Source organism: Hakea prostrata, chromosome 9, assembly GCF_041222555.1.
Source record: "Hakea prostrata isolate BN-2017 chromosome 9, UWA_Hpros_2, whole genome shotgun sequence".
Taxonomy (NCBI): Eukaryota; Viridiplantae; Streptophyta; class Magnoliopsida; order Proteales; family Proteaceae; genus Hakea; species Hakea prostrata.
Genome location: NC_142608.1, coordinates 61,885,668 through 61,908,854, shown reverse-complemented (window position 1 = coordinate 61,908,854; position 23,187 = coordinate 61,885,668). Strand labels below are relative to the sequence as shown.

The window sequence follows — 23,187 nt, the reverse complement described above, 5'->3', positions numbered from 1 at the left end:
TTGAAAGCGATGATTATCTTCGTCACCATTAAGCGTGAGAATGGAAAACACAAAAGCGAATGCGCAGATGGTGCTTCGAAGAATGGACATACACTTAACCCCTTCTCATGCACAGAGCAACAGCAAAAGTGTGAAGCAGGTATCCGATGGGCATTCTCTTCACTCTTCTTGGCCCTCGCTCTGTCTATGAGACCCGCATCCCTAAGACCGCCACCCTTGACACCTTCATCTCCCATGGGGCCTGGTCCCCTACCCCCCCCCCAACCCTAGTCTCACACATGTTTGGAATTCTTTCCCCCTATCTTGAACCTCCCCCATGATACTACCATTTGGTCCCCCTCGCCATCCAAATCCTTCACCACTTCCTCAGCATGGAGCTTTCTCCAATGTCCCCACCCCCTGTCCCCTGGTTCCATTTGGTTTGGTTCAAAGGTCACATTCCCCGCTATTCTCTCACCCTTTGGAGAGCTCTTAACCATGCTCTCCCTACCCAGTATTTCCTCATTAGCCTCCATATCCCACCAACCCTAATTGTACCATTTGCTGGAGTGGTTCTGAGGACATTGACCACCTTTTCTTCTCCTGCCCCTTTTCCTGTCCCCTTTGGGATAGAGCCCTTGCATCAATTTGGACTTGCTTAAGATGCTTGCACGGGTTTGTTCGTGATTGGTCTTGAATCTCTAGGAACTTTACTGGTCACTCCATTTGTGATTGCCTTGGCATGCTAGTCTTCAGTGCTGCCATCCATCACAATTTGGTGGGAGCGCAACCTGCGAAGATGGCATGAAACTAGTATCTACTCACTATTATGACCTAAATTATACGACACCCACTTTCAAAATTACAAGTTATCCATAGTTAAGATTTTTATTTTTATCTTTTAAGACTTAATTGAATTACATAATTCATTTGTGGTTTTGTGCATGAATGAACTTCAACAAAGTTCATGAATTCAAGGTTGGTCTAATAATTGATGGTCAATGATCATTTTCATGGATTTAGTTCTTTTTTTCTTTTTCTTTTTTAATGTAAACCATTTTTTTTTGTTCTTTTTGTTTTGGGGAGTTGGTGAGTTGATATTATGGGGGATGGGGGAGATATTACTAATATATATGCCGCCGGATGGGTGCGAACCCAAGACCTCCCCCATGAGAGTATGAGTTGTTAATTGTTCAACTAACCTACCATTGGCTCGTATAAGTAATATTCCCCACCCCCTAATATTTTAGTTATGAGTATAAGAGTAATAGAATTTGACATAATTTTAGGATGTAAATATTTTTGTTGTCAATTATACTGAGGTGTTGCCGAAATTTTAAGGGCAAATTATATATAAACTCTAGGTATTTGCAATTAATTATATTTACTATCCTGAATTACAAGTGCTCCTTACTGTTTAAGCAAAACTTTCCATTTATAGTGTTTCAATTTTAAAGGGTAATTTTCATCTGGACCCCCTGAGATTTGGTCCAAGTCACTTTTAGTCCAGTTTAAGTTTTCTTTTGCATATGGCTCCCTTGTAGTTTCAATAAATGATTAAATAAGGACAAGTTAAACAGAAACTGTTAATTTGTCACAAATTTAATTAAATTAACAGTTTCTGTTTAATTTGTCCTTATTTAATCATTTATTAAAACTACAGGGAGCCATATGCAAAAGAAAACTTAAACTGGACTAAAAGTGACTTGGACCAAACCTCAGGGGTACAGATGAAAATTACCCAATTTCAAAAGTAAGAGGTATCTTTAATTGATTTTTTTTAAGAGTATTAAATGTAATTGATTGCAAATACACCATGCGTAACTTGCCTAAACTTTAAACATGCAAAAAAAAAAAAAAAAAAAACTAACTACAGTGTTCGAACTTGTCCGTTTTCAGATCCATCTCGGCCGGGACTTCGAGACTCAAAACCCTAGTTGGCCAGCAAGTCTTCCTTCTCTCTCCATTGTAAGTCATTTCTCAACTTTTATGGTCTCTGTTGGCTAGTGTTTGATTACTTGGGTGCTCGATTTATGGAAATTAAAACCCCAATATTTTCCTTACGTTGCTCTGTGATTTTTGTTCAATGACCGTTCCGAATACGCTGAAGGAATAGAAGAGAAGAATGGAATAGAAATGGGATTTTTGTTTGAATCTTAGGAACTTTGAAATTGATCTCTCGAGCCAAAATTCATAGATTATAGGGGAACCCATGAAGGATTCATAGAGGAATTAGATACTTATATTTCAGCTTTCGTATGGGAGATTGGTTTGCTGATCTGTTCCACATTTGTAGAAGCTTCTGATTTTATAATCCATCTCGAGATCTTTCTCTTTGGACTTAACACAACCGCAAATGGGTTCAAGAAAGGGAAGTAACATTAGGAATTTTCTTGAATTCAGATTATGGTTGTGCAAGTCCAAAGTCTTCCTGAAGCCAGAGTTTCAAAATCTGCTAACAAGGCTTATTTCTTACCTTAAACTTTTCTGCTGGTTCCCAAAGTTTTACTGAACTCAGATTATGGTAAAGAAACCTGAGCTAAACTTTAGACTTTCAGATACAACTATAAGTGTGTTTAGTTTAGTCGAGGAAATATTAAACCGTCCGATTATATCAGTCCTGGTTGATGTTTAATTTAATAAGAATGCATTTAATCAATTTGAGTTTTGTCAAAACTTTGGAAAACACATTTTAGAGATACAACAATTTTTTTTAATCTCAAAAGAGATCTTTCAGACATGTGCATTCATGATGAATAAGAGAGTTACAACTTTGGAAACTGTCATGTGGACATGTGTGTCGTTTGTAGAATCTGATATGCATAACCTCTGACTCACAGTGCACTTAAGCTTAACCCAATGAATTCTAGACACTTAATACGATTGTTACAAAGGTTTTAACATGGTTAAGCACTTATGCCTCTTCCCACTTGATGCAGTTCGGGTAGATTTATGACATTGCTTTCTTTTCTCACATCTCTGTGATTTTGAATTTTATTTTATTATTATATTTTTTTAACATTTTAGCTGCTGATAGCCAAATGTGTATTAATTACTATTTTTGTCTCTTATGGCATGATTACCTCCAGAACACCAGTTGTTTCACGGTGACTATCTGTCTTCTTTTGGCCATTGATTGCACCATTTCAAAATACAGAAAGTAGGCAAATGGAAGGGATGGAAAAATGGACAGATTGGACAGATCAACTGCAACAATGGCTATCTCAAGTGGAGCACTGGATTCACCAGATTCCTGCTTCGCAGCTGTATGTTGCTGTTGGAGTTCTATTTCTAACATCTGTTATTCTGTTATTATGTAAGTATCTTCTACCACATAACTTCATGTCTTTAAATGCTTGCTGCGTGCTTATAGCAAAAGAAAGGGTTGTACGTAATAACTGGAAAATGTACTTGTTGGAGAGGAAGCTTGTTGCCTTGAAGAGGTGTTAGGGGGGGGGGGGGGAAGAAAAATGAAAAGGAAGGAAATGGTTGATTGGGTCATAGAAGTTCCCTTTTAAATTTTATCAGAAGCCCAGCCCAGTTTCCACGTGCTGATTCTTTATTCTCGTAGGACCTTTTTCTTTTTTTTGGAGGCGGGGGGTGGGGTGGGGGAGGGTCTCTTGATAATATTTACTGTATAGTATGTGACCATCTTCTTGAACTGTATGCTTCTAATTTATATTTACAGTTAAAAGTGATAAAAGGTGAAAATTTAGTAGTTCTTGAGGTTTTATTGGGTAATTTCTGCAAGTTAGTGATGGTTTATTTTTGATGATTTATTTGGCATGGCATGCTTTAAACCCAGGTTGTTCAAATGGTCGGTTGATGCCTGCATGTTTGGGTGCTCAAGGCAAACTGTTGACTTGTCCATTTGAAAACATGTCATTTAGTTTTTATAACAGGAATATCATTGATATGATTTTTATTCAGGAAAAGAACCATAAAATGCAATTTAATGTCTGATATGAAACATCAACGCTACCTCAGAAGTGGAACACAATATTAATGCATGCTGAAAAATTCCACTTGATAAAATTGAACAATGGCAGTTCTCTTTTTATTTTTGATTGCCAAAAGTAGCACAAAGCATAATGTTGAAGATTGGAGAGAATATTACTCTCTCTCATGTGACACAGTCCTTCTTTATCTTTAATATAGTGGGGAATCTATAATGGATAAAAGAGCAAAGTACCCCTATAAAACTATGAGTCAGTACTACCCTTGTACCCATTTACAGCACCCCCCTGCAAGTTAGTGCATAGATGTCAGTATGTCCAACTTGGAAATAGTCGAATGAAAAGTTCCATCACTTAGCTCCCCTGTGGATGCATCATCTAACTGACCATGAGAAGGAACAAGTGAAACACAAATTAGATCATACTCAGTCTTCTCCTTGATAAAGTGAGTCTATGTGTTTTTATCCTATCATCTTGAATGAGATTTTCAGCAATGCTGACGGTGGATTTGCAATCACAGTAGAGCATTATAGGAAGAGTAACATAGACAGTTAAAACTAAGTAGAAGTCCATGAAGCCATAGGGTTTCACAAATGCCATGTTTGATAACACGAAACTTGGCTTCAGCAGTAGAGCAAGCCACAGCAGCATGCTTCTTACTCCTAAAGTAACCAGATTACCTCCCACTAAAGTATTGTAACCTGTGCCAGCTCAATCGACATCAATAAAAGTCTCAACTGGAAGATAATCATGAGGAGAAAAGAATCCATGGCCTGGAGCAGACATCTAGGAATATAAAATACGGCTAATTGCCTCCGTATGTGTGGAATATGGTTCATACCATTTAATGACGTACAAGTCTGACTGCATGGGCATTGTTCAGACAGTTATGGACTGACTGCATGGGCATTGTTCAGACAGTTATGGACAAGGTAAATCAGTTGGAGAATCCAGCTTGATATCTTCCCTTATCCACAGGTTCACCTTCTTTCTTTGTAGATGGATGTTTGCATTGGAAGGATAAATTATAATCTAAGCAAAAAAAAAATGTATGAAGAAGAATAAAATAAAGTCCATCTTAAAGAAAAATACATGATATCCAAGCATATTACCCCAATATTAAGTGTGTTTCATATACATAGACTCAAACCATAAACTATAGGAACTGTAGGCACCATGTAACTGGGAATTATTTTGTATTGTTTCACAAAAAGCTCATCTAGTCTGCTACCACTATTTGGGTCTTGTTATGAACTCCGTGTTACAGAAACCATGACTTTGGAGTTGACAAAGTAAAAGATAATAAGTTTTTGAAAAAATGTGCAAGGTTCCTATTCGTGCTGTTTAGAGGGTGTATCCGGACTCGCACATGTTTGCTACATGGCTAGTCAAGCGTGGACAATGATCCATGGCTAGAAAGACCATGTTCTCTCCACACATATCAAGTTTCAGCCAAGTCCAATTGTTTAAGTGGTTAATAAAGCTTCCAGGACTATGGTGGGTGCTTGCTTACAAATGGGCTGCTGAGTGCTAGGAAAGATCGTATAATGCAAGGTATTTTCAGGTTTAGGTCTGCAATTGGAGACTTGCTATTCTGAACCTCTAGTGGTGGGATGGCCAAATCACCTTTGGAGATGTCACAGACTCACAATTGGTTGATAGTGTGTAGATTCTCATCTGAACCTACTTGTCTTGGAAACCTGTCTCCCCCCCCCCCCCCCCCAACGGGAGGGGAAAAAAAGGAAGCATGGTTTCATTTTATTCAGTGTTAAATATGGAAGAGTGTACTTAGAATGAACCAGCATTTATGAAAATTAAATGAATGATACCGAATAGTAAAATAAGAGTTATGGTAAAGTTTTATTTAGATAGGAATGTTAGATTTATTTGATGTGGCATATTAAATTGCTTCAACATGGCCAGATTTTGGTAAACTTTTCTGCCCCTTGATGAAGAAGAGGAAATTTGGTACTAATCTAAGTCTCGTTGCTTTCTTAATGCAGTTGGCCTGTTCAGGAGAACGAAATCCAATACCATTGTGCTTGCTGGTCTGAGTGGCAGTGGAAAAACTATTCTGTTTTACCAGGTTAGCTCTTAGATTATTAGTTTCACTTGTTGGGTGCATCAGTGTCTGCTATTATTATGTATTTTTTCAATCCTTATATCTGAATGCAGGCTTTCTAGATTTTGTTGTCCAATCTGTTTTCTGCCAACTATTTTATGACACTGAATGATATATGAATGGAGTCATGGTTGTTGAAACTTGAAACTTGAAGAAACAGGTACAGGCATGTCCTTGTCCAAAACAGGTTTGCTTTTGTGTTTGAAAGAGCTTTAACTGAGGTGGCTGTCCTTCTGTAGATGGTGTAATTGAAGACTTGAATTGGGGCTATAATATCTCTCTCTCTCTCTCTATATATATGTATAGGGATAGACTGCAGAAAGTACAGTTATACAGCACATGATAAGTTACACCAACAAAAGTAGAAGGCAAATGTCAAGAAACCCACAAAATGAATTGATCAGTGAGGTGAAGACCCAGTGTAGGAAAATACAAAGGGTTAACTCATCAGCTAAAAGTTACCAGAATGCATCCTTTTTATGAGGAAAATTTTCCCCTGAGAGTACAGAGATCTTGCTGTCTTTAGCAAATGCTCGTATCCTGAATCCACTGGAGAAGGCTTAAAGTCATTCTATGATCAGCATAAAGTTCTCTATGATCACTAAGTCCGCTTTTGATGACCACCATGACTTCAGTGTGTCAGTTGCGTCTTTTAAAGGTCCTGGAACATACCACAACTGCCTTGGATTCCCAACTGAACTCTCGTCAACATTGTAAGTGTAATGGTATTTGGAGACTTTGGGCAAAAAAAGAAAAGGTATTTGGAGACTTTAGAGTCTGCATATGTCAATAGGGTAAACCAAACAGCCCAGAGGGTTTGATGACAACCATGACTTCAGTGTGTGTCAGTCACATCTTTTAAAGGTCCTGGAACATACCACATCTGCCTTGGATTCCCAACTGAACGGTCATCAACATTTTAAGTGTAATGGTATTTGGAGACTTTGGGCCCAAAAAAAAGAGGTATTTGGAGAATTGAGAGTTCGCATATGTCAATAGGTTGAGGTATCAAAACCAAACAGCCCAGAGGCTGCGTCGTCTCACAAAGTAAGTAGCAGAGATGCCCTGAAGCATCTATTCAGTGAATGCCAACTTAATTGTCTTTGATGTCATAGTTTCTATGATATTATGAGAAAATCTGTTTCACTATTTAAACATTTTTTGATTCAATAACCCTCTGTACTTAACTTTCTCTATGGGGGCATGTGGTTGTTGTGCATGGCTGACATGAATTTCTACTAAAAGACTGGTAATGTAACCTAAATTGAATGAGGGCCAATCTTCCAAGATCTGTGAATTAGGGTTAACTCCTGCCCCTAAATTGCCAAGTTCAATTGTGGCTGTAGAGGTGATCTCCGAGTGGCGACCCCTAAGGTTTTGTGTGAATAACCTCTGAATCCTTTGGTTAGTGTTGTGGGATTGTAATTGGTTGATATGGGGGTACTTTTGGATTGATTTGGTGTGTATAGGGGATATCTCAAGTAATAGGGGGTAGGGGAAGAACTTGAGATAGCCTAAGGGGATCCAATGTTAATGAAGTGGGATGAAATTTTATCAAGTATAGAGTTAGTTGCCTAGTAGGTGCTCACCAAGTTACCATCAAATTTTGGTGGACAAACTTGGAGATACGTAGGATCTTGATATTGGAGGGAAAATTGGATATCTAATTCAAGAATTCATCTAATTTGGGTTTTGACTTGGTAGTTTTGGCTGAAAAGGGAATTGAAGGTAGGGGCTGTTGTGATGGTATGATGGCTGAATTTGGATGAAAGTGGTAGTGGCTTGTTAAGTGATAGGTTCATTGGAGGATGCCATGTAGAGGAGATAGAGGGTTACCATAACCAACTGCTTGGTGGGTTATAAAGGAGGGGGGGGGGGGTGGAGGGGTTAAGAGGAAAGGTATCAGTTGGTTTTTGAGTGTTTTGGGCAGCGCTTGGCTGAGGGGCAACAATGTTGTTGGTAGGGGGTGACTAGCACCATCAAAACCCATGTATCTTTCATATTTTTAGGTCATGCTTTACTAGTCTAGATAAGAGGTTCCTATCAAATTGGTGGCAGAGCGCATTTTGATCTGAGGGAAGGAAGATGGAGATTGGATCGTCCATATTTTCTAGTGAAGAGTGTGGATTCATGGCTCGAGGATGTTACATTCTTTTGTTTGAAACAGGAGATTGGTTATGGATACCGATTGGGGGGTGGCTCTCCAACACCTCGAATGGGATGGCTTGGATTGTGTGTTCTGGAAAAGTTGGCCAGAGTTTGATTGAACAAGCTTCAAAGATGCTCTGCAACTCGACTTTTGAGAAGGGAAGATAGTCGCGGGGGGGGGGGCATTGAACTTCTAAAACCAGAGGACATAGAGCAAGAAGAGTGCGTCGTAGGAATTGGAGTGGAATCTAAGTATTCGACCACTATCGTGGACCCCACAAATGAAAGGAGGTTACCAAAAGTTCCTACCACAGGTGAGAAATTCTTGTTTAGTCAAGGAGGAAAAATCTTTAGAGGCAATCTCATCTAAACTGGTGCACGACAACATATTGGACGCAACATGGAGAGTTATCAAATTGGTAGCTCCACAAGAAGAGTCGGAGAGGCACCATTGATTCAAGGGAGAGATTGGCAGGGTAGAGCTAGCTCCGACAAAGCCTTCTTGGGCGAAGGCGGCTGAGGTAAGGTATTGCCGGTCATAGTGTCGGTGATGGGGGGTTCTGTATGGCGACGTGGGGACAATTAATCTATAAACTCCGACATCCTTGTGCCCACGATCAAGAAAAGGTGGTGGCTACAGGATTGGTAGAGAGGATGGGGGGAAATTAGGGTTATTATTACAAACATTGTTTGGGAAGGACTTTTCGAGTAGCGTTTTCTGTTGGACTGGAGGCTGAGGTCTAAACCAGGGTTGGGTTAATCACTGCCCCAACTCTAGGTTGCTTGATGCATTTGGCCCAACATAGTAAAACCAAGAAGTGGGGCTTAAAGGGCCCAACTAAAACACACCCACTTATGAAGCGGGATTTGGCTTGTGAAAGAGGGTCACATTTGGGCTCTAATAAAAATTGGTATCCATGCAAGCAGAGACCCTGAAGTTATGAACCATTTGTTAAACCTCATGATGGGGTTATTTTTGAAAATCAATTGTTTCTTCTTCTTCTTCTTCCCCCCATCTCATTGAGCCGGTTTGCGAACCCAAACCAAAGGGAGCCGAAAGCGGTGGCGAAGGAGGTGACTTCAACTCCAGTGGTGGTGGTGGGGCTTGTTACCATCTAAGTCGACCTTGGAGGGAGGATTGGCAATGACGGCTTCACCAAGAGTTCCAATCCTAGGGAGCTCTCGACATTTTCCTTGATATAGGGATTCCGGCCGGGTAAAAATTTCCCTTACTTGTGGATCCATTCTTGAAGATATGCATGCAGGAGCGTTGTGGCTACTTTGTTCCGGAAGGAACAAGGGTTCTTGGTCTTGAAAGAGTAGTAGATGAATTCGTTTTGCAGGTGACATACATGGTTCAGTTAGAGACCCAGTCCTAGGTAGGTCAGCTCCAAACCTGATTTTATGGATCAGTAGTGCAGTTTAGGATATTTTTTACTCAATGGAATATTTTATCTGTTATTAGTGTCAGCTGTATAGGGTTGCCAGTTTAAATTAGGTTGGAACTCTTTTTTGTATTTTTCAAAAGCAGACAAAAAGCAACTATTGCCTTTGGCAATCTATTTTTGAAACTATTGGCACTCCTACGACTTATTTACACTTCACAACCAGGCGGTTTTGCATATGTAGGTTTTGTTTTTGTTGCAATGACCATCTGTAGTTGTTAATTCCACTGGATTTTTGACTTGTTAGCTTTCACATGATGATGCTGATAAAACATACGAATGGTTCTATTTTAGCGTAGATAAGTCATGGATTGGGTTACATATGTATTTGGCCTTTGATCCAATGAGTTTTCTTCGAATTGGGCCTATATTATGGGTCGGAGGTGAATACAAGATGTACTTTACTAGTTAGTTTTGCTGGAGTCGTATTCTTCATTCTATCTATTGTTAAGTATTTTAACTATTCTGTATTGTGTTCCTCTGAGTCCAGCCTTATCTTAAGCTGCTTTGTTTGTTTGTTTTTATTTATTTATCTATTTTTATTTATATTTTATAATTTTATTTTTTATAATCTTAATCACTATCATTTTCTTACAATTTTTCATTTTGACACCAAATTTATATTTCATTCCATAATTTATTTTGGACAAAATTTGCCAAACTATTTTCATTATTGACAAATAATGAATTCTTGTACTTATTTCTTTTAAATAGGCATAATAGAGAATGAGAATACCAAAAAGAGCCTTAATGTCCTCATCACCCTGAAATATCGTTGTATACTGTACTTATCAATGTTAGTTATTTTGTATATTATTTCTTATTCCTGTCATATATGTGTTTATGTTAACATTTTGATCTATTATTCTGAAATGGCTATTTAACTTGTTACCATGCCAGCTTCGGGATGGCTCTTCCCATCAAGGTACTGTTACATCAATGGAGCCAAACGAGGACAGTTTTGTGCTTCATTCAGAGTCTTCTAAGGTAAAGAAGTGTCTTCTTTTTGGGTAAAGTATTTCATGGACATTGTTGTACTGTTGAAATTTGGAAAATTTGTTCAGTGATATTCTATGATCCTTGATGGCTAATTTTTGTGTAGGCATTTGTATGAAGTCTCAGTGATATTATGACAACCTTCTGCATGTTGGGCCAAAAAAAAGACAACTTTCTGCATGCTGTTAGTTCTCAAATAATTCATGGATTTTATCCAAAAGATCAAGCAGTTAATGTCCACACCTTGTGTTCTGTGATGGAAGATGAGACCCTCCTGGATCTTCTTTGTAGCAATTTGATTTAATTGCTTGTCTGTGGCCATCTGTTTGGAGTATTTGTCGAAGTCTAAGTCTTGTGGATAACTTCAGCCTGACAGAGTTAACTGCAAGGACTCTTTGATGATTATATTCAGATACCATGACTAATTATACCCCTATAGACGGCCAGATTAGGCCTTACAATTTGGCACATAACAAATAAAACCCAAAGAATGAAAAGCACTTGTCCTGAAGAACAGGACCAGTTTTTGGACTGACTCTGCATCAGTAACACATGATTTAATATAGTTACACTCATCCTTATATGTATCTCCCAGAGTTTACCAAATAACTGTTGTAGTCTGTTGGCACATATGAAGTGTATGTATTCTTATGCAGAATGGCCAGGGAATGATGATTCCCTGAAGGACAATTGTTCATTGATATCTCTGCCCATGTTGATCTGTATATTGACTTTCAAAACCCTATGTTATCGACTACCTTATCAAATTATGATGTGCCCGTTATTCCTTATCACTTGTCCTGAAGGGAATGTCTGCTAGATTATCAATGTTTTCTTACTTTCCTCAAGGGTGAAAATTTCAAAACTGTCTTTTTCTTCTGTCTGTATGATTGCTCTTCCAGTAGAAAATAATTGATTAGTTTTTATTCTATATAAATGATAAGTAAACTAGTCTCAGCAGATGATTAATAGTTCTTGTCTCATGTGCAGAAGGGAAAAATGAAGCCTGTTCATGTAGTTGATGTTCCTGGGCATTCACGACTTCGACCCAAGCTTGATGAATACTTGCCTCAGACTGTTGGCCTTATTTTTGTTGTGGATGCTGTGGAGTTTTTACCAACTTGCCGTGCAGCTGCAGAGTACTAAAAGCTACAGCTTTGTGGTTCTAGCTATGCATTTTTTATGTACATAAATTTATACGTCTCTGTTCATGACAGTAAACATTTGTACTTTTTGAATGTCACAGGTACCTATATGATATCTTGACCAAGGCAAGCATTGTTAAGAGGAAAATCCCTGTACTCATACTATGCAACAAGACAGACAAAGTGACAGCACATACCAAGGAATTCATCAGGAAACAACTTGAAAAGGAGATGTAAGATCATTGCTTTTTCATTTGAACTTACTTAGCAATGTCAATCTGGTAATCTCTCTCTTTTGACCATGATATCCTGAAGGCAGCTACATAAGACTAAACTAGTCACCTCAATAATCACTTATGTGGCAGCTATCTCTCGTTACAAGGTCATCAGTCTTTAATGCTACACATACTTACATCCAGGATGGGAAACAACTGGCAAATGAAATGTGTGTTTTTCTGTGTTGGTATAGCATTGCTGTAGTCCTTAATGACCTGAGCTTTTTAGAATAAGAGGTTGTAATATGGTATCTAACCAGGAGGTTGGGTGTTGGATCCCTGGTAAGCGCAAGGCTATGTTCCCTACACTGTCTGCCCATTGGGGTGTCGTGCATAGCTTTGTGTCTGTGGTTTCCGCTTTTCTGTTGGAAGGGGGAGCTTTTACTTTACATTGAGCTTTTGCGATAAGCAGTTGTGACAGTAAAATTTAGGTTCCCCTTATTTTGAAGGGTGAGCAAGACAGAACAGGGTTATCTGCACAAATTGCTTTTTAACTGTACTAAGTTTATGCGATGGGGAACGAGCATGAAGTTACCTCAGATCCGATGTGATTGATAATTAGCTTGTGTTCCAGCAAAATTGGTAGATACAATGCCTTCCTGTGGTTGGTCTTAGAATTACTATTCTGTAGTTTGATATATTCTGATACACAAAACAAGTTATTATTTCGCGAGTAAAATTTGTTGTGGATGATCGTCTTCAGTTGTTATTCAAAATGGTAGGGTCTAGGGTGGTGTGAGAGCCTGCCTTCTAACTGTCTTGTAACACAGCCACCACCACACCTTTCCCTTTTTTATGTGTTGTTCTTTTTGTTTGTTTGTTTGTTTTTCTTCGGGGGAGAGTGGCTGAAGAAATACAATTTCATTACTTAAGTGGTTCTGATTAGTCTTCTGTGTGGTTGTTGATAAATCAATACATCTTATGTTATCCTACAGAGACAAGCTACGGACATCAAGAACTGCTATATCCGATGCTGACATTTCTAATGAATTTACGCTTGGTGTGACTGGAGAGGCATTTACATTCTCTCATTGTTATAACAAGGTGACACTTGCAGAAGCTTCAGGTCTGACCAGTGATATAGTGCAAGTTGAGCAGTTCATTCGGGAACACGTCAAGCCATAGAAGTGCTAATTTGCAAGCCTTGTGAATTTTTATGCTCTCTTAAAGAGTCTTTCTGGTTCAGCCTCCTTGAGTTGCCATTCCAGATGAAATAGCCCTTTGGGCTTGTCAAAGATTGTAGAAGTAGAAACCAAGATTGGTGGTCAACTGATTTCCTTGCTGGCCTCTTGTCTTTCAGCCATGACATGGAAGCCTCTTTGTTAGGTTATTAAGAAATGTGGTTTCAGTTTTATGTAGTTATTCATATTGTAAATCTCGTAGGATTGTTTTCTAAGTGGATTATGTCTTTTGAACTTCTTGATCATTTACAAAGAGAACGTATAGCATAGACGTAATTTGTTTTTTGGATTGAATAAAGAATTCATTAACCAGAGGAAACTTCTTGATCATTTACAATCGCCATGTCATAATCCTAGATACAAATTACAGGGAATTGTAGGAAATGATAATTGTTATTGATGTAAATCCAGTGTTGATTAGCCTACATTGTATTGTGCCTTTGTTTTTGGGCAGAATTATAACCCAATTAGGAATTAAATCTAATAAATTTTTAAAATTAAACCTCAAGAAAAGAGGAGACATGGACTTGACTTCTTAGTGGAGAAACCTGATTTCTCGGTGGAGAGGTCGTGGGTTCAACCCCCTCCTGGTGGCATATGTAATATCCCTAACCCCTCCCTAACCCCGATATATAAAAGCACTTTTGTTAAAAATAAAAAAAAAAAAAAAAAAAAAAGAAAGAAAGAAAGAAAGAAAGGGAGACGTGAAATTGAGAGAAATTTAAGGGATTCATTAGATTCAACTTTTAGTTGAGTTTTAATTGTTATCGTATAGCGATCAAAATTTGCCACTTGGACCCAATACTAGGTAAGACTCGGGCTTAGTAAAAGACTTAAATAAACTAAAGATCCTCAGATTGGAATGATGGGGTCTTTATATAAGAGTTTTGATCACCTTCTCATTGGGGGAGAACAATGTGCCCCTTTGACACTTTTCCACAACACGATGATAGTATGACTTATATGAGACCCATTGAAGGTATCGCCTATGATTTATTTTATTAATTCATTGGTGTGCCACACCACTATTGTGTAGTGCAGTAGCATAAGGGGAGCACAAGCAAGGTGATTTGGACTCCTCAAATCAGCTCTCCTCTACTAGGTCCGGCATGGGTTGTCACTTGCCACCTCAAATGTGAATTTATATTTATATTCCCCTAAAAGCTTGAAGAAGGTCCCAAGCGTTTGATTGTTCGATTCAAGTGATACCTTAGTTGGTCCAGAATGTTGTGAGATAGCTTCAGGGGCTTGAGAAGAGAACCTGAGTGAGATTAGAGCCTAGCAGTTGGATCATCTCCTCTTACGGTAGTACAACCACAAATTATGTGGGGACAACAAGTAAAAACTAATAAAAAAATTTAAAAAAGTAAACCCCATCACCCTAACCTTGTGGTCCTCCTATAATTCTTGGTCAACAGCCATCGGGAGAGCACAGAGATCCGGACTCCAGTTTCCATGGGTTTCATAAATGCCTCAAAACTTCTCTCATGTAATGTTAGAACTTCTAGATGATAGATCCATGCTTAGCCCAATAACCTAAGTTCATGGGCTTCGTGGTTGGACCATGGGCCAACGATGGTGGACCGAGTCTCATAGCCTACAATCAAAATCAATTACCCTGCTTCTTGGAGGGAAAGTTGTTCAAAAATTTTCACGTGGATTTAATTCGAATATTTAACACGTTTTATCTGAATTTTGAAGTCGTCAGATCTTAGTAATCTTCCTACAAGTCAATCTTGCTTCTGGGTTTGTTGGAATTCGCTTTTTTTTGCAAATTCGGTTTTTTGCCCTAACTAAGCGAAGAAGAAGATGACCCAAACAAGCAGCTATGGTAGTAGCGGAAGTGACACAGATTTCAATTTACCTGATGAGATCTTATCAGTGATTCCAACAGATCCATATGACCAGCTCGATTTAGCGAGGAAGATCACGTCGATGGCGATTGCGTCTAGGGTGTCGAAGCTTGAGATAGATTCTGGTCGGTTGAGGCAGAAGATTTTGGAGAAGGATCGGTTGATTGTTGAGCTTGAAGAGAAGATTTTAAGGCTGGAGGAGACTTTTCGGGATTCTGAGGAGCGCTTGAGGATTGCCTTGGAGGGGAACGTAAGGGTTTTTTTTTTTTAAAATTATTATTATTATTTTTTATATTTATATTTGGTTTCTGGTTTTAACGGAATGGGAAATTGAATCGGTGAGGTTTGGTTGTTTGTCTTCTATACAGGCTAAACTATCACAGGAGCGAGATTCTCTAGCTTTGACCACGAGGAAACTGAACCGAGATTTATCCAAGGTTGGATTTTTAATTTGGGTTTTCTGGAACCTGAGATCTTGAAATAGCGATACTTCTTAATTCTTCTTGTCAATAGGTCATAATTATCCAACTTAACTCAAAAAAAAGCCCTTTCCGGAAAAATGCGGTTAGCGCAATGTTTTCCGTTCTGTCATTTTACTCGTATTTAAGGTCATTCTAGTTGTCACGCGTAGCTCATTCATATATTTTCATTACCTTTTTCTATGTCAATATAGCTCATGTGTTGAAGAATATGATCTTCAGAGCTGAATTGTTATCAAATTTATTTGGAACGATTGCTATGCTATTGGGAAAACCCTGGTCTCAACAACGGTTTATCAATTACTTTGGAGCTAAAAGGGGCTAACATGACTCCTTTAATTTGAGTATAGCTGCTCACAACTATTTAAAGTCTGTGTGACCAGTATATTCTAGGTACAGGGTAATAAAACATATTTATTTTGATGTTGTCCAATCTTTGGAATGTTATGGGTGAAACTCTGGGAAAGAATATTTATTTGTGTTGATTAGTCTGATCTTTGGAATGCTTGCTAAGCATAAATTGATAACTTTTTTTTCTTGCTATTTTATTTTTTTATTCTTGAGTTGGAGATTCTAAATCAACGGAAACTGAACAAATACTGATGGTTGACTAGAAAGCAAAGGTGTGATGATTGGAGGAAGATATTATAAGAAGATGATTGAATTGGCGATTCATGATTTCATGGGTCTTCAAAATTTTTTGCAAGTGCATATTTTACTTGTCTTTTAAGCAACCTTCTATGGCAATCAGTTCTGCAACACTTACCAATTTCCTTTGAACATCATACAAGATTATGTATGATGGCAATGGAAACAAAAATATCAAAGCATGCTGCTGCAAAGTAGTAAAACCAAGGTTTACGATTTTCTGGCCCCCCAAAAATCCTGAAGTGTCTGCAAGCAGTGAAGGCAGAGACCTTTCCATGGTTCTGGTTAAACTGGCTGGTCTTTTGATGGGTTGGAGTTATTATTTCTTGGTTGAAATTGTAGAGAACCAACGACTGATTTAGCATTGCTGCTTTTGCATTCTTTCCATCAATACGGACGATATGGTAGTTAACTATTAGTGGTATATATGTCATGCATATTTTGTTTTCTAACCAGGATTAATTATCTATTTGATCATTCATGGCTTTTAATATCCTTTCTTTCTTTGGATCTGTAACACTGATCCTTCATTTCAGTTAGTCCCCCCCCCTCTCATTCTATTTAAAATTGACTAAATCTTTCATGTTTTTGCAGTTGGAGACATTCAAACGGCAGTTAATGCAATCTCTCAGTGAGGATAATTCATCTGTAAGATTACTGAATTAGTCTGTCACTTATAAAGTCTGGTCTGCATGTGTGTGTGTTTGTGTGTCTGCAAGAGTGTGGATGTGGATGGGTTGTATACATTGTTCTATGCATGTCTTTTGATCCCTATATGATTTGATTTATTTCTATGTCATATTATGCTTCAGAATATTAGATCAAAAGTTTGAGTTCTCTCATTTTGTTTTAGGAGCAAGCTGAGACTGTTGATATTGGAACGTGTGACCAGTTGGTTGCTAAACCTTATTCCTTCAAGGGTATGTTTACATGATGAATCTTTTATTCACTACAATATTTTTAGTGTTGTCATTATATATGTGGCTCTGCATATATAGTTTTGTTGATGCCATCTTCTGCTTCAGATGATGCAATGAATAGGTACATGACAAAAAATGTTGTTAGTGGCTCTACAGAGATGGGGAGCATGAACGAAGATGGTATGCTGGTAGACTTAATGTTAGTTGAACAATGTTGTTGAAATAATCTTTCTTACTCATCTATTTCTCATGCTGACTTCTGGTATGCAGCCAACAGGTATGCCAGGAACAAATACTCTTTGACTCCATATATCACACCACGCTTTACTCCTACTGGAACACCAACACCAATCTCACCAGGTTACTCTGCTGCTGGATCTCCAAAGATGACATCTGGCACAACTTCACCCAAAAAATACCACCTTGATAGAAGATCTACGTTTTCATCATGGTACCCATCAAGCCAGCAGTCCTCTGCTGCAAGCTCCCCACCTAGAGGAGGTCCATTGCCAGGTTTCTTACAACTTAAATTTTATATTCTTGTTACATCTGCTCTTGCTGTCATCATTGCATTTGAAAAGCTGCTATATAAATAATTGCAACTTTCTGCATTTGTAGGGTAGGGAAACATAACATTTGATGTCATGAAAAATGCTAAAGCAAAGTTCTTTGGTTCAAGGGGTGAGCCTTGGCAGTTGGCACAATGGTTGGTGGACCACAGTTGTAGCCTAATGTCAAGGTATCGGAGCAGTCTCTTGGCAAAGATTGCTGGGGTAAGACCATGTAGGAAAAATTGCCCCTCCGGACTTTGCTTGTGTAGAAGCCTTATGCACCGGCTTCACCCAAATTTCTTTGGTTCCTAGAACGTATGCTCATCAGTATTTCCAGTGCTACATGGTCATTTGCCCTCTGGAACGATCATGGCCAAACTACATGGTCCTGATGCTTGTTATGATCTAGACTTCTGATCATTTAACTTACTTTGAATGGTTAACACTAGATATAATACTAGTGGCACTTCAAGAAGCACTTGGTAGGATCATATATTTGGGTTATCTATGTGGTCTCTTTTGAGTACATACCCTGTCCCAGATGTACCTCATTAATTGGACGCGCTTCATTAAAAACCACAATAAGAAAATGGTATTCATGCCAGTGTTGCTAACTTATTATTCCGTCCTGTTCTTCCTTTACCATTTGTGGTCTATGTATCATACCTGGTTGGACTCCCCCCCTCTTGCATCTAATTACTTTGTATTTGGCTTGTACAACTTAGGACGAACTCCTCGAATTGATGGCAAAGAGTTCTTCAGGCAAGCCAGGTCAGTTTTCATGTCCAGTTTTCTGATGGATAACATTAAATGAAAATGATTTGTGGTTCTGAAGATTTTATTATTTTTATGTATTCTAATCCATCCAGGAGTCGTCTTTCATATGAGCAATTCAAAGCATTTCTAGCCAACATTAAGGAGCTTAATGCTCATAAACAATCACGAGAGGTATTCAGCCGTTTGAGTCATCCATCTGCAAGTCCCTTCTTTTCCTCAGTTAATTGTTTCTACTTTTGGATATTGGCTGAACAAAGCAATTGTTACTCTTCCATTCAGGAAACCTTAAAGAAGGCAGAAGAGATATTTGGAACAGATAATCAAGACCTTTACTTATCTTTCCAAGGGTTGATTAGCCGCAGCACACATCAGAACTGACGTGCATTTCTCAGAGATTGTTCATGGATCATGAATTCATGATATTAGGTATTCTCATCTCTTTTCTTTCTTGCCATTGGAATTTGTCAATTTTCTTATGTTCATATTTTAAGCTTTTATTTTATGAAGTACAGTTTGTAATTGTTGGATGGTGATCTTGATTGTCGAAATTCTGGTGGAATCTTGTAGTTGAGAATTGAGATGCTACTGGTGGGCTTCAAAAAGAAGTGGCGCTCCTTGACAGTTGACCCGACCGACACCTGCCTCTTGCCTGACTGGGTCATCTAATACATTGTCTGGTCTTCAGCATGGGAGAAGTCAGATTGTGTATTAAAATGGTTGGCATCAGCAAGGGTTGTGGATCTGATGGACAAAGTGTGGTCCATTGATTTAGCTCAAACCAGTTTAGCTTCCCCCAACATACTGTGCAAACCTTCTTGATAGTCTAGTTCAAATCTTTGTATTATGATTGACACTTCTTATTTTGTATGAAGGTTGGGGGAAATTTTCAGCTCAAGCTTTTTCGTTTCTTCCATTGTTCCTCAAAATTGCGCATCTGGTGCCTTTTACCTTGATAATTGCACTCATTCCCTTGCTTTTAGTTTCTCAAAGTCAAAGCAGAAAGAAATTTTACCTAAATGGTCTTAGTTGTTTCTTTGATCTTGAGGATTCTTTGTTAGTAATGACACCTACAATTAAATGGGGGCTCTGTTGATTAAATTTCTCCATAATGAACTCCTTATTCTGAAGATTTGAGACCTGAGGTCTTGGATTATTCAGTTTTACAGTTTATATCGGGATCTCATTCCGCATGCGTTTAATGTCCCTCCATGTTTCTTTGTCTTGATTGGGTTGTTATTGTGGTTGGCCGGTGATGTTTCATAATCAGATCTATACTTGGCTTTGTAAGATTATAGGTTGTAGAGGGTAACTTCTGACAAGAGATTTTGAGTAAATAGAATGTAAAGAAATGTCAACAAATTTCCCAACAATATGCCAGCATGATCATGTTGAACTCTGGAAAATGGTTGAGGTGTACTTAAACCGCTTGCCGATGCAAGATATGGTTTGGCTTGCATTACCACATTCCATTTTGTAGAGGTTTTACCACTGCAGAGAGTAATTTCACAAAAGATGAAACATTCAGGGGAGCTGTTACTGCAGATATTAATACATTTCTTGTTTCTACACTTACTAATCTATGAATCTCTCAAATCATTTTAGGTTTTGAACAAGCCAGCTTCCATTACTGTCATAAGCATGCTTGATTGTTGGAATGTGCTGAATTTTCCAGCCATCATCTCTTGGATTTTTCACTCTTTCCACGAATCTAAGGGGCATATCCCACAAACGTAGCTCTTCTAGATTGCATAGGTTTTCAACACCAAGTGGTAACATCTCCAGTACTGCACATTCTGTGATTTCTAATGTTCTAAGCATAGGCATTGACCCTTCAGCTAGTCTGACCAACTTCAAATGTTTCAGTTGTTGGATGCCCAATTTCGTGAGTCTTTGAAAGCCTCCAGCTTTGCAACAGAGTTCTTCTCCATCATAGGCTTCTCGAAGATCAAGATATACCAAGTTAGGCAACTCTTGAAGGATCATGAGTGGATCTTCATTCAGTCTAGAATACTGTAATCGTAACTCAAGTAGGTGTGGAAGTGACATAACCCAGCCTGGCAAGGTCGTTAAATGACCTTTGAGATATAGATGTTGAAGCAGTGGTGGAGGAGATGACAGAGATTCTAGCTGAAGAAGTTGGGCATCTTCAGAAATCACATGAAAAGAGGTTAGGTGCTTCAACTTCTCCAGAGAATAGCACAAATTCACCCCATCTTCTCTTCTTAGTTTTGAAATGCCCAACCTCCTTAGCTGTGTTAACCTTCCTAACTCAATCAGTTGATCACTGTCACGGTTCACTTCAATGAATGACAAGATCTCCAGATTCATCAGTCTCCCTATCCCAGATGGCATAATCATTCCATGAGTAGTCGCAAAGAATTTTGAAGATCCAAAACAGTAATGGAAAATACAGATTTGGCGGAGATTTGATAATTTTAAGATTCCAGAGGGTAAGGTGGACACCTCAGTGTCTTGAAGATCTAGTACTTCTAGCTTCCTGAGCCTCCTGAAAGACTTTGGGAGCGTTTTTATCATTGTGTTCCGCAAGTTCAAATACCTCAGATGAATCAGTTTCAACAGTTCGATGGGAAATTCATGAAATGGTGCATGTTCAAACTCCAACACCCTCAAAAACTTGAAGCCTTGGAAGAATGAATGTTCAAAAGAATAAGAAGATCCATTAGACACAAAGACTAACAAGGAACGGAGGCTCGGGAATTTTGTACCAGGTGAGAAGTTCTTCAATGTAGCATGGATTGACAATCTGCGTACTTTCTCATGTATCACATGTGTTCTTCCCCAACCACTCTGCAAAAGTTTTCTTCATTTGACTTTAACAGAACAATTTCTCTCATGAGATCATGAAGTCGTAAAGTTCTTACCTTGTTAACCTCATCGAACTGCACAACTTGAATCAAGCTCCTACTTATGAGCTCATTAAGATAGCACTCTGCAACCTCTTCAGCTGTGAGGCCTTGTATCTCTTCTATGAATCCTTCTGCTACCCACAATCTGATCAACCTGTCTCTCATGATAAGGTGATCCTCTGGGAAAAGACTTAGATACAGGTAACAATGTTTAAGGTAGTATGGCAAGTGATTGTAACCTGACATAAGCACTCTCCCTAGGCTCTCTAGTTTATGATCATTTCTCATTTCTGAACCAAGGCTATTGTGAACCTTTTTCCATTCTGTTACTGTCTTCTCCTTCCTTAGCAGCAATCCACCTATTGCTGCAATTGCTAGTGGCAAACCACCACACTTCTTCAAGATACTTTGAGAGAGCTCCTCCAGCTCCTGGGGACAACTATTCACCCTATTGTTTGATCCAAAGGCTTTCATACAAAACAGAGACCAAGCTTCCTCATCATTTAGAGGTTGAAGGTTATACACATGATTTGTAATTCCTATCGATGCGGCTACCTCACTCACGCGTGTTGTTAATATGATTCTACTTTCACAGTTACAATCAGGAAATGCATATCTTATTGCTTCCCAAGCATTAGCATTCCATATATCATCAAAAACAATCACATACCTCTTTAAATACAGATGGTTCTTGAGGGCCTGAATCAATTCTTCATCACTCATCCTGTCCAAGCCTTCAGGAGTTGCTTCTTTTCTTGCTTCTAGAAATCCTCTGAGTGCAGTGTGCAGAAGCTCTCCAGTTGAGAATGACTTGGAGATGGTAATCCAAGCGTGGCAATCAAAGTGTCTCTTAATGGCTTGGCTATCATAGACCTTCTTTACAAGTGTGGTCTTTCCTAACCCTCCCATTCCTACCACAGAGACAACTGTTAGCCTTGATTCACCTTCCATCAACCAATGATTCAGTAAATCTCTAGGCTTTTCAATTCCAACAAGCTCAGCTTCATCAATGCAAAGAGAAGACAATTTGAAATCATGCCATCCATTCAAGGTTGCATCTGCACTGCTTCTTTCTTCGATCCTATCGAAAGCATATACTCTTCTTCGTTCGGATATGGCTTTTACTCGTCGCTTGAGATCATTAATCTGAACTGCTAGACCATGGCGTGCTTTCAATTGCTTAACATGACGAAGGAGATTCGAAACAGAATGGATGAACCCTCTCCCATGAGCATTGGCTAGGCAAAGCATGAACTTGTCTAGGACATCTTCCATATCATAAGCCAGATCCCTGACTTGATTCACCCAGGTCTTTACACTCAAATCACTCTCACTTCTCCTATCAGCATCCAATAGGAAAGATCTGATGATCTCTAATTCGTCCTTAATCTCATTGACCTCTTGATGAATTCCTCCCAGCAACTGAATTTCTCCTTGAAGGAGGAAAGCCAACTTCTCCAACAAAAATTTCACTGCCAATAGAGCCATTCTTGCAGATCTTTAGCTTCTCTGTAAGTCCTTCCCACAAATCCCAGTTTTAACAAGTTTCTTAAAGGAACTTTCCTTGAGGGTTCGGATCCGTTGACTTGGTTTCTTAATTTACGTGTATGAAGCTTCATTGAATGTTCCAATCCATTGACTTAAGTTGTTCTCATTTTATTAGTTTTGAAAAGGAAAAATCTGTCCATCCCTCCCAATTTACATTAATTTCTCTCTGTTTCATTATAAAATCATCCTCGAACCATTCCAAATGTTTCCATTTCCACCTTATCAACTGAAGAACCAACGAAGAAGAAGAAAGAAAGAAGTTCTGCTACTAGCTGTTGCTCATCTTCCAAGAAAAAT

The 23,187-nt window shown here is 38.7% G+C and overlaps 3 protein-coding genes across 3 annotated transcripts; 2 read left to right on the top strand and 1 right to left on the bottom strand.

Annotated features, from left to right (window-relative positions):
- The first annotated feature begins 1,839 nt into the window (after positions 1-1,839).
- LOC149006024 (uncharacterized) lies at positions 1,840-13,318 on the top strand. Its single transcript, XM_089169148.1, has 7 exons — positions 1,840-1,947; positions 3,069-3,295; positions 5,939-6,021; positions 10,551-10,637; positions 11,637-11,785; positions 11,893-12,024; positions 13,002-13,318. Exons 2-7 carry the CDS (start codon positions 3,148-3,150, stop codon positions 13,189-13,191), a joined length of 789 nt encoding a protein of 262 aa, XP_089025274.1. The 5' UTR covers positions 1,840-1,947; positions 3,069-3,147; the 3' UTR covers positions 13,192-13,318.
- Positions 13,319-14,967: 1,649 nt separating this feature from the next.
- LOC149006023 (uncharacterized protein At4g15545-like) lies at positions 14,968-19,863 on the top strand. The gene is made up of 10 exons (XM_089169126.1): positions 14,968-15,350; positions 15,469-15,537; positions 16,822-16,875; positions 17,081-17,147; positions 17,253-17,327; positions 17,418-17,660; positions 18,424-18,469; positions 18,568-18,646; positions 18,755-18,901; positions 19,043-19,863. The coding sequence occupies exons 1-9, from the start codon at positions 15,057-15,059 to the stop codon at positions 18,851-18,853; spliced, it is 1,026 nt and encodes a 341-aa protein (XP_089025252.1). The 5' UTR covers positions 14,968-15,056; the 3' UTR covers positions 18,854-18,901; positions 19,043-19,863.
- Positions 19,864-19,931: 68 nt separating this feature from the next.
- LOC149006022 (disease resistance protein RPM1-like) lies at positions 19,932-22,856 on the bottom strand. Its single transcript, XM_089169125.1, is given in 2 exon segments — positions 19,932-21,261; positions 21,264-22,856. Coding segments are annotated over 2 exon segments (2,760 nt in total). The 5' UTR covers positions 22,831-22,856; the 3' UTR covers positions 19,932-20,068.
- Positions 22,857-23,187: the final 331 nt, after the last annotated feature.